Source organism: Euphorbia lathyris, chromosome 4 (genome assembly GCF_963576675.1).
Source record: "Euphorbia lathyris chromosome 4, ddEupLath1.1, whole genome shotgun sequence".
Taxonomy (NCBI): domain Eukaryota; kingdom Viridiplantae; phylum Streptophyta; class Magnoliopsida; order Malpighiales; family Euphorbiaceae; genus Euphorbia; species Euphorbia lathyris.
The window spans coordinates 23,119,753-23,130,270 of NC_088913.1; the positions used below are offsets into that span (position 1 = coordinate 23,119,753).

Below are 10,518 nucleotides of genomic sequence, written 5' to 3' on the forward strand. Positions count from 1 at the left end.
AATAATATCACACTTTTAACTCTTAAAAATAATTTTTTAAAATCCATAAAATAAAATTTATTGCACAATTTTTTTTTTTTGGTTAGTACTACTATTTATTGTATTTTGTTTGGAGCAACAATTCTTGTATAAAAAAACAAGAGCAAATTGATGAAAGTTTAGGAACTCTAAAATATCTTTACCAAGAAAAGGAACTCTAAAATTTAGGAGAAATATTTAAAATGAATGTAAATATGAAAGTTGGTGAGAAGAATTAATGAAGTATAGGTCTAGAAACATTAAATGGTAACACTTCCACCTATATTTGACTGTGAAAGATAACCATAATTATCACACGCAACAGAATCAGAATCACAAACTCCTTAAGAAGATAGATAACAATCCAATCAAAAAGATTTCATCTTTTTTTACGCACAAAACAAATAAAGATTTGATCTTTTCTACATCTCCATCTCCTCCCTCCCTATCTCTTATCCGCTATTCACGCCTGTGATGTAACCATCACATTGCCTCTACAAAGAACAGAAGAAGAAGAAGGAAAAAGAAGTTCCAAAACAAAACCCCCAATTTTTACCATCCCAAGATTCACGAGAAAAAGACAAACAACCAGTTATAGATAGAGAGAGAAACTTCTTTACTTTCTTTAACTACCATTTAAAAAATCACACTCTCTCTAGCCCCAACTCCCTCTTTTCTTTTAGGTTCCAATTTTAAATTGTCATGGAACAAAGCGAAGAACCCAACAAAACGATTCCAATTCCACATTCGGATGATGATAAGCTAACCCCAAATCCAAACACAACCCCAATACCACCGTCTAAGGAAGTTCAACTACAGATGGATGATAAAAACTCAAGTTTATTAGCTTCTGTTCCTCAGCCCCCTTGGTTCACTCCTAAAAGGTTGCTCCTTTTTTTAATCTTTGATTTTGTTTATTGGGTTGGGAAGGTGGGTTTCGAGGTTTTTGATTAAAAAAATGGAATTTTTTTTTTTCCTTTTTGGGTGTTCAAATAGATATGGAAGAATGGGGTTTACAGAGTGAGTGATCAAGGTTTTGTTTTTGTTGCTGTTGTTGATCAGATGGGATCATGCTTAAAAAGTTAGGTTTTCTTTTTTTCATATGAGATCATGGTTTTGTGAGAAAAGAATCAGGAAACGTGGCGGCGAAGTTACGATTTGAAGTTGGATTTTTTTACAGTTTTATGTTTGATTTCAAGGTGTTAGTAAAACCCTATTAGGATTTCAATGGAAGCAGATCAGTAGTTTCTGTTTTCTGACTGTTATTCAGAATTTCTGTGCAAAAAAAGAGAGATAAGGAATAAGCTTTTTTTTTTTTTTTTTTGCAGGTTGCTGGTAATCTTTTGTATCATCAACTTAATAAATTATGTTGATAGAGGAGCAATAGCAAGCAATGGTGTCAATGGAAGTAGTGGAACTTGCTCAGGAAATGCTACCTGTGCAGATGCTACAGGAATACAGTAAGAACTATCTGAAGGCTTTTTTGAAAGTTCTATTTTTTAGATTTTAAATTTTCATTGTAAGGGTTGTGGCCACTATTGTTTATTGTTGGTTGTGTAAAAATCAGGGCTTTCCACCCAATGTTGGTGGATCTGAACTTTTGTAGTCAAAACAGAGATATGTTCTCTCTGCTTTACTTTCTGCTGGTTGGGTTTCGTGTCAAAATGATGTTATGTTATACTATATATGGTTATATACAATAAAATGCTAGAAAAATGACAATAGTTTGTGTCAGTTTGGTTTTCTTTTTAAATTGTATTGTCGCCGTCAGAAATTTACACCTCTAGCTTCTTTGACCATTGAAATTAGGTTGAAATGCTTGCTTCGATTTGGAAGTGGTTTGAAATTTCTGAAAATGGACCTGAAATACTGTTGGAATCACGTGTTCATCTTACCTTGGAATCACATGTTCATCTTACCTTGAAGAAGCTGCTGATTTGAGGGATCTTATGTTGGAATGTTGCATTCTCATATTTCTACAAGTATGAATGAGACAATCAGCTTGGGTTTGAATTTGTGCATTAACTACCAGCTTAAGCTTTTCGTTTAGTTGGTTAATTGAGTTTTTAATGTTTTATTGGTCTTGTTTGCTCATGTTATGTTCTCTCACTTGAGAACTGATGCTTATTATCTGCAGAAACCCATTTTAAACTCTTTTTCACTAAATTTGGTTCCTTGTGGTGTATAGGGGGGACTTTTCTCTAAGCAATTTTCAAGATGGAGTTTTATCATCTGCTTTCATGGTTGGACTGCTTGTTTCTTCTCCAATATTTGCCTCACTAGCAAAGAGGTAATGTAATGACTTTGAGGTGCTTATTGAAACAATTAATCCTAAATACCAATATAATTAATTATTTAGCACATTGATTTGATAGAAAAGGTGGATATATTTAGTTCCATTTAGAGCAAAATCGTAAGAATTAGGTTTTGTATTGCATTGTTTGTGCTTGCTCATAAACTTCAAAGCCAATAAACCCCCAATGTTTTAAGTTGGCATTATTGAGGCTATATGCATGTCCAAGATCGTTGTGCTGTATGAACTGAATGATATAGATTGTTTAAAGATTTGTGCCTAAGTTCCGTTTCTGCATTCTGAGTTTCTTGTTGCAAATTTGTTTGTCTGATAGACTATACAAACATGAACTCCTATTTCAGGTTCTATTTGTGCCTAAGTTCCGTTTCTGCATTCTGTTTCTGACATATAGAGAATTCTTTTTTCAATGAAACCTTTTGCAGCTATAACCCTTTTAGGCTTATTGGAGTTGGATTGTTTGTTTGGACACTTGCAGTGGTTGGTTGTGGTTTCTCAGTTAACTTCTGGACAATTACAGTTTTCCGCATGTAAGAACACTTTATCTCATCATCTTTGTTAAAGTCTCACAACAAAATAATGTGCTCAACACGTAGTTTGCTATTCCAGGTTTGTTGGCGTTGGTGAAGCTTCATTTATAAGTCTTGCGGCCCCATTTATAGATGATAATGCTCCAGTTTCTCAGGTTTAGTTCTATCTTTATATTAGCAAACGTGTTTAGATTAGTATTAGTATGACTGGCTGTGTTTGTTCAATTTTACTGGAAACATCAGAATTCTAAGCTCTTTATAGAATTTGTAGTTTTTTTTTTGTTTTAGAATAATGTGATTTGTGTTTCCTGCTCTATGTGCTGAAAACCTGCTTCTCCTCCTGCTTTTGCTCCAGAAAACGGCATGGCTTGGAATATTTTACATGTGTATACCAACAGGATATGCTGTCGGCTATGTGTATGGTGGATTGGTAAGTTTGTTCCTATGTTTATGATTGCTAGCTATTGGTTGTTCGGTTCCTTTCATAAAATGTTGTATGTTTACGTAGACTACAGATATTGAAACAATTTCTACATCATTATTTGGTATTATGAAGCTCTAGAATGCTTTCAAATAACAATTGTCATTCTATTCCTGATAGGTTGGAACTCATTTTAACTGGCGTTGGGCGTTCTTTGGAGAGGCAGTTTTGATGGTTCCATTTGTTGTTGTAGCGTTTTGTTTGAAACCTTTACAGATGAAAGGTGCAAACTTGGTTACATCATTCTTATTCGACATAGCATCATGTTCCATTTATCTCTAAACAACTTGGTGATACAGGTTTTGTTCCTGCTGAATCAAATAAAGCACTGACATCCGTAGAGACAGATGTCTCAGAAGGTGCCCTTTGTTAGACATTTTTCCATCTTAAGTATCCGTTCTTATCTGTGCATCTAATCTAACCAAAGAATATTTTTCAATTTGTTATTAATCTGGCTTGAATGCTAATGCAGATTCAGAAGAGGTTTCTGCCAATAAAGATGACATATTGCTTGCTAAGGAGGATAAAAGCATGAATCAATGCTCAATATTCATGAAAGACATGAAAACTCTATTGGTTGAGAAAGTTTTTGTCGTAAATGTTCTGGGTATCTATCGCATCCTTGGTTCATTACATATTTAATTCATATTCTTCATAATTGAATCATGTTCATCATTTCCTATTTAACAATTTCTGGGCTCTTCTCTCTTTTGTAGGCTACGTAGCATACAGCTTTGTACTTGGCGCATACTCATATTGGGGCCCTAAGGCTGTTAGTAACATTTATAATATGGTAAGCATATCAGTTAATCAACGCTGAAATGAGTTTAGATAAGAAAAGGTTAGCCGGTTTAAATTGAAGTCTTGTTCTTTTGGCAGAAAAATGCAGATATGATATTCGGAGGGATTACAATAGTTTGTGGAATAATCGGCACAATAGCTGGAGGTCTTATTCTGGACAGCATGACTTCCACAATCCCTAATGCTTTTAAGGTATGTAATTATATTTTAGCCGCAGCTTTTGTTTGGATTAATGATACAAGACTTTAATCTCACCAGAAAACATCAGCATACCTTGTCTGATAAAATATCTATACCTCGAAATTATATTCTTGTGGTTCCGCTGATGAAATAAGGACAATGGTATAGGACAAGTCTTTCATAGGGTTAGCTTGTGGTTATGTGATATCGATATGTTGAGTTGTCGATGAGGCATTCAAGGCTGCTTATGGCATTTCTTGTTATTAATCTTCAACAGTTGTGGAAGTAATAGGCCAGCAGTTATGCTCTATGTTGCACGGAAACTCCTCTTAAGTAGTGTTTCCTGGCTATGTTTTTGAAGTTCTAGAAATAATGTTTCCCTGTGTCTGTCTGTTTCAGTTTCCCTTTCCGTGCAACATAACAACTTGTTTTAAAAACTTGGTCTTTGTGATTCTAAAATTATTACTTGAACTGTTTACAGCTTATATCAACAGCTACATTTTTCGGAGCGATATTTTGTTTTGGTGCGTTCTGTTCTAAGAACATGTACATTTTTCTTGGCCTTTTCGCGATTGGTGAACTACTGGTTTTTGCAACTCAGGTACTTTCATTTCTTAGGCAGAAATATCACACCTTCTCAATTTCTTTCGCCATTCAATTCCCGAATGTTGGCTATTGCATTTTATATTCACTCCATGAACAATCTCTGTGTTTATGCAGGGTCCAGTGAGTTTTATATCTCTTCATTGTGTTAAACCAAGTCTAAGACCTCTATCTATGGCTATATCTACTTGTTCGATCCATATCTTTGGTGACGTGCCTTCCTCACCCCTTGTTGGGGTCCTCCAGGTTTAATAGCCTTATGTTGCTTTCATATCAAGCATGTTTAGATAATGATTTTAATCTGCCTAACTTCGAAGCATCGTGCAGGATCATATTAACAATTGGAGGACAACTACTCTTATTCTATCAGGCATTTTGTTTCCAGCAGCAGTGATCTGGTTTATAGGTAATCATATCTGATAAATTTTATAAAAGTGTAAAGTTGCAGAGATTTCGATCACGAGACTGATAGTTACAGAATTGATGTGGCAGGAATATTCCTGAAAAGTGTAGATAGATATAATGAAGAAAGTGAGCATCAAGTTAGAAGTTCAAAAACAACACCTTTAATTGATGGAAATGGAGTTTCTGCAACAGCAACTTCTGCAGAGTCCCCATCACAAGTGTAAAGATTTTTTTTATTTTTTATTTTAGGAAAGGATAGAATTTATTTGATTTATCTAGTTTTGGTTTGATAGAGATAGATAGATCCATTTACAAGGTTTAGGCAAGGGTTAGTCTGATGTAAATATAAGCATATCTGAATCTCAATTAATTGTTTGAAATTTGGAGATTTAGATTAAGGTTAGTGGGATGGGGATGGGGATGGAGATGAAGCTGGGTGAAGGCAAGGCTGTTGATTCATCACCTGGTTTGTTAATGTATCTTCATATGAACCAAACAAAAGAAAGAAAGAGCAAAAGCAATCATAATCATATTTTCATTTTCAGGTTAGTCTATATTCATTGGTTTGTGCATAGTATCTGAAATGATGAAAGTATTTCTTACTTCATACTTTTGATAGGTAAGCTTTACACGTATATATACATGATGAAAGTATAGTGTAGGAAGAGACCCATGACTAGTAAGGAAACCCATACCTAGGGCTCAATGTAGTCCTCTTACACCGGTCAGCCTTTTTCTATCAAAAAGTTTTCATTCACCAGAAAAAATGAAGAGCCATTTCGCCTCACCCTCAAGTCACGACCTAATGTCTGTTCTTTCAGTCTGGACGGTATTCTCCGCTTTTCTCTTGCTGAACCTTGTATTCAAATAAGTAATCGACAGGATTGATCCTAGAAGGCCAACTTCTAATCGTATAAACTCATTTTATCACTTTCCATTCGGGATACAGACTCAATAATATAACAGATACAACAGACAATAATGAAACAATAAATACAGACTTAGAGACTTATTATTTAATTTGTAACACTCCCCCTCAAGCTGGAGCATAGATATTTATCATGTCCAGCTTGTTACAAATATAGTTTACCCGAACACCATTTAAAGCTTTAGTGATTATATCTCCAAGTTGCTCATTCGTCCTGACATGGGCTGTAGAGATGATATTTTGTTCTATCTTTTCTCGGACAAAATGACAGTCTATTTCAATGTGCTTGGTATGTTTATGAAACACGGGGTTAGAAGCAATATGAAGTGCTGCCTTGTTGTCGCACCATAGCTTAGCTGGAGAATTGACCTTGAATCCAAGTTCAGACAAAAGATGGCGAATCCACATAATTTCACAAACTGATCGAGACATAGCTCGATATTCAGATTCTGCACTAGAGCGAGATACAACCTGTTGCTTCTTGCTCTTCCAAGAGACCAAATTTCCTCCAACGAAAACACAATAGCCTGTAGTGGACCTTCTATTGTCCTTATCTCCTGCCCAGTCTGCATCGGAGAAACATTGAATCTCAATGGACGAATCAGAGAAGCATTTAACTTGGGTATGACCATGATTCTTGTAAAGTATTCCTCGTCCAGGAGTCCTTTTTAAGTAACATAAGATCTGTTCAAGTGCAGTCCAGTGATCACAGGTGGGAGAAGACATAAACTGGCTAACGACACTAACAAAATAGGCTATATCAAGTCTAGTTACTGTCAAATAGTTCAGTTTTCCCACTAAACGCCTATATCTCCCAGGATCTTCAAATAACTCTCCTTCCGATGTAAGATGCGAATTCGGAGTCATAGGCGCACTACATGGCTTAGCTCCTGATTTTTCTGTTTTTGACAACAAATTAAGAACATATTTTCTTTGAGATATGAAGATTCCTTTCTTACTCCTTGATACTTCAATTCTCAAGAAGTATTTTAGAGCACATAGGTCCTTGGTATTAAATTGACCATCAAGAAAGGATTTTAGGAATGAAATTCCTGAAATGTCACTTCCTGTAATAACAATATCGTCTACATAGACGACAAGGAGAATGATGCCCGATGCAGAATGTTTATAGAAAACAGAGTGATCACATTTACACTTCTTCATCCCAAACTACTCAACTGCTTGACTAAACTTCTCTAACCATGCTCGCGGACTCTGTTTCAAACCATATAGAGATTTACGGAGATGACAAACTTTGCTATACTCCCCCTGAGCAACAAACCCTGGCGGTTGCTCCATATAGACTTCTTCATGAAGGTCCCCGTGTAAGAAAGCATTTTTGATGTCCAGCTGATGTAAGAGCCATTGAGAACATGCTGCTAGTGAGATAAACAACCGAATAGAAGCCATCTTAGCGACTGGAGAAAAAGTGTCGGAGTAATCAACCCCATAGGTCTGAGCATACCCTTTCGCGACAAGACGAGCTTTTAAACGAGCCACAGATCCATCAGAATTGACTTTAACAGCATACACCCATCGACATCCAACAGACTTCTTCCCAACGGGCAAAGTTACCAGATCCCAAGTATCATTAGCATCCAAAGCATTCATTTCTTCGATCATAGCATCACGCCAACCAGAATCTGATAAGGCCTCCGCAACGGACTTAGGAAGACAAGTAGAGTCAATAGAAGCAACAAGACAGCGTGAAGTCGAGGATAGTTTATCATAAGAAACAAAAGCCGAAATTGGGTAAGTGCAGGAACGTTTACCTTTGCGTAGTGCAATAGGGAGAACAAAGTCATCGGGACTTGTGTTAGACGGTGGATCCGATGGCGAAACAGATATTGGTACTGGAGCAAAAGTAGGAGGATTCTGATGTCTTGAATATACCTGAACAATTGGCGGTTTTGGCAGCTGTGTAGGCACAGGCGGTTGAGTTTGGTGGACCTGATAGACTAACACAGTATCATCGTCTGAAGTAGCAGGTATATCAAATGATGTGGAAAAGAAGGAAAGACGTTCCATAAATGTGACATCAGAAGATATCAAATATTTATTAAGAGAGGGACAGAAGCATCGATACCCCTTCTAAAGACGAGAATAGCCAAGAAAGACACATTTGAGGGATTTAGGGTCGAGTTTAGTGACTTATGGGCGAACATCCCGAACAAAGCAAGTACTACCAAAAATCCTTGGTGAGATAGGAAATAATGGTTTGTTAGCAAAAAGAGTACCATGAGGAGTCTCACCTTGTAAAATGGTTGACGGCATTCGGTTGATAAGGAAACAGGCTGTCAAAATTGCATCAGCCCAAAAGTATTTGGGAACATGTGTTTGAAATAAAAGAGTGCGAGTGGTTTCAAGAAGATGACGATTTTTGCGTTCAGCAACACCATTCTGAGACGGCGTATCAACACAGGAAGATTGGTGGAGAATACCATTATGAAGCATGAAAGTTTGGAATTGTCCAGAAAAGTATTCTTTACCATTGTCACTTCTTAATGTATGTACAGAAACATTAAATTGAGTTCGAATTTCAGCACAGAAAGCACTAAAATGAGTAAATAATTCGAAACGATTTTTCATTAAATATAACCACGTAGTACATGAAAAATCATCCACAAATGTAACAAAATATTTGAAACCAAAGTTAGACATAACCGAACATGGTCCCCAAACATCAGAATGAACTAATTCAAAGGGAAAATTGGACCGTTTATTGACTTTTGGAGAGGAAGACACGCGATGGTGTTTAGCAAACTGACACGACTCACAATTTAAACTAGATAAATTTTGAAACTGAGGACACAACTTCTTCAAAAGGGGTAGAGATGGGTGTCCTAACCGACAATGCTCATCAAACGGAGTGGATACACTGGAGCAAGAAATAGGTCGTCTAACATGAGTATCCAACACGTAGAGACCCCCAAATTCTCGTCCACTACCAATAATCTGCTTCGTCAAGAGATCCTGAAACAAACAATGATCGGAAAAAAATGAGATAGAACAATTGAGAGAGCGAGTAAGTTTACTCACAGATATCAAGTTAAAATCAAAACCAGGTACATTTAGGACAGATGAAAGAGAAAGCGTAGGGGTGGGTTTAATAGTGCCAGTGCCAATTACAGATGAAGTTGTTCCATCAGCTAGGGTGACATGTGAAGGAACATTATTAGAATACAAAGAGAAAATTTGAGAATTACCTGTCGTGTGATCTGTGGCACCAGAATCAATGACCCATTTGGAAGAGGATGAAAGGAGGCATGTATCTGTATTACTTGACTCAGCAATTGCAGCAATAGGCGATGATGAAGGCTGTGAAGCTAATGTTTCCTGGTACTTGGCATACTCTTCCGCAGTAAGAGTGTAGGTTGGACCTGAGGAAGAGGATGTGGCATTGGTGGTGGCAACATGAGCAAAACGATTCCTCTGTGACTTGTTTTGTAATTTCTGACAATTACGTTTCGTATGACCAGGTTCGTGACAATAATAGCACACAACTTTTCTTCCTTCATCAATAGCTTTTCCTGGATAAGGGCGAGCAGACCCACTTTGCTTGCTAAAAAGTGCACTAGATACAAGAGCCACAAGAGGAGCTGAAGGTGTGGAAAAAGAAATGTCACTCCGTAGAACACGAGTGAGTGCCTCATTTGCATCAGGAATTTCAGCACTGGACAAAATTTGAGAGGTGACAGACTCATAATCTGATCCAAGTCCACATAAAAAGCTAACGACAAACATTTGTTCCTGTTGTTTACGAAGCACCTTGATATCAGTGCCCAAAGGTAACAATTCATTCAATTCTTCAAAAACTTGCTTAAGCTGCATAAAATATGTCTTAACAGGTTGACCCTTTCGGTCGGAATAATAAAAGGCTTTACAGACATCGAATACACGCGACATATTGTCACTGCCAGCATATAAAAAATGTAAATAATCCATCAGTTCCTTGACATACTCACATGTTGCACCAAACTTACAATGCATGTGTCAATCGAGTTCTTAATTTGAATGAAGAGACGAGGATCATCTTCTGACCAATCCTCATCCTCTGATTTGGGCTCATCAGTCAAGTGTCGACCCTTTCTAATACTGCATAGATAAATCTTCACAGTTTTGGACCAGTCCAAATAATTTGAACCATTCAATTTGTGTTCGGTGATCTTGTGAGATACAGGAATAATGCTGGTAGTGACTACAGTTTTAGAGGTTTGTTTTTGTTCCGCAGCCATGACACTGGATCACAAATAGATAACAA

General features: G+C 36.8%; 1 protein-coding gene across 1 annotated transcript; it reads left to right on the top strand.

The window, feature by feature from the left end:
- Nucleotides 1-351: 351 nt before the first annotated feature.
- Nucleotides 352-5,878, top strand: LOC136227885 (probable sphingolipid transporter spinster homolog 2). The gene is made up of 15 exons (XM_066016652.1): nucleotides 352-902; nucleotides 1,347-1,478; nucleotides 2,207-2,308; nucleotides 2,755-2,859; nucleotides 2,939-3,014; nucleotides 3,215-3,289; nucleotides 3,461-3,563; nucleotides 3,640-3,699; nucleotides 3,813-3,947; nucleotides 4,057-4,133; nucleotides 4,220-4,333; nucleotides 4,803-4,922; nucleotides 5,042-5,170; nucleotides 5,252-5,330; nucleotides 5,417-5,878. Exons 1-15 carry the CDS (start codon nucleotides 721-723, stop codon nucleotides 5,551-5,553), a joined length of 1,626 nt encoding a protein of 541 aa, XP_065872724.1. The 5' UTR covers nucleotides 352-720; the 3' UTR covers nucleotides 5,554-5,878.
- Nucleotides 5,879-10,518: the final 4,640 nt, after the last annotated feature.

What these genes read in the sequence shown, in the direction of transcription:
- LOC136227885 (XM_066016652.1), top strand. Translation starts at nt 721, where the DNA reads ATGGAACAAAGCGAAGAACCCAACAAAACGATTCCAATTCCACATTCG. An exon ending in CCTTGGTTCACTCCTAAAAG is followed by an intron (nt 903 to 1,346) that starts GTTGCTCCTTTT and finishes TTTTTTTTGCAG; the next exon opens with GTTGCTGGTAATCTTTTGTA. An exon ending in AGCAGTGATCTGGTTTATAG is followed by an intron (nt 5,331 to 5,416) that starts GTAATCATATCT and finishes TTGATGTGGCAG; the next exon opens with GAATATTCCTGAAAAGTGTA.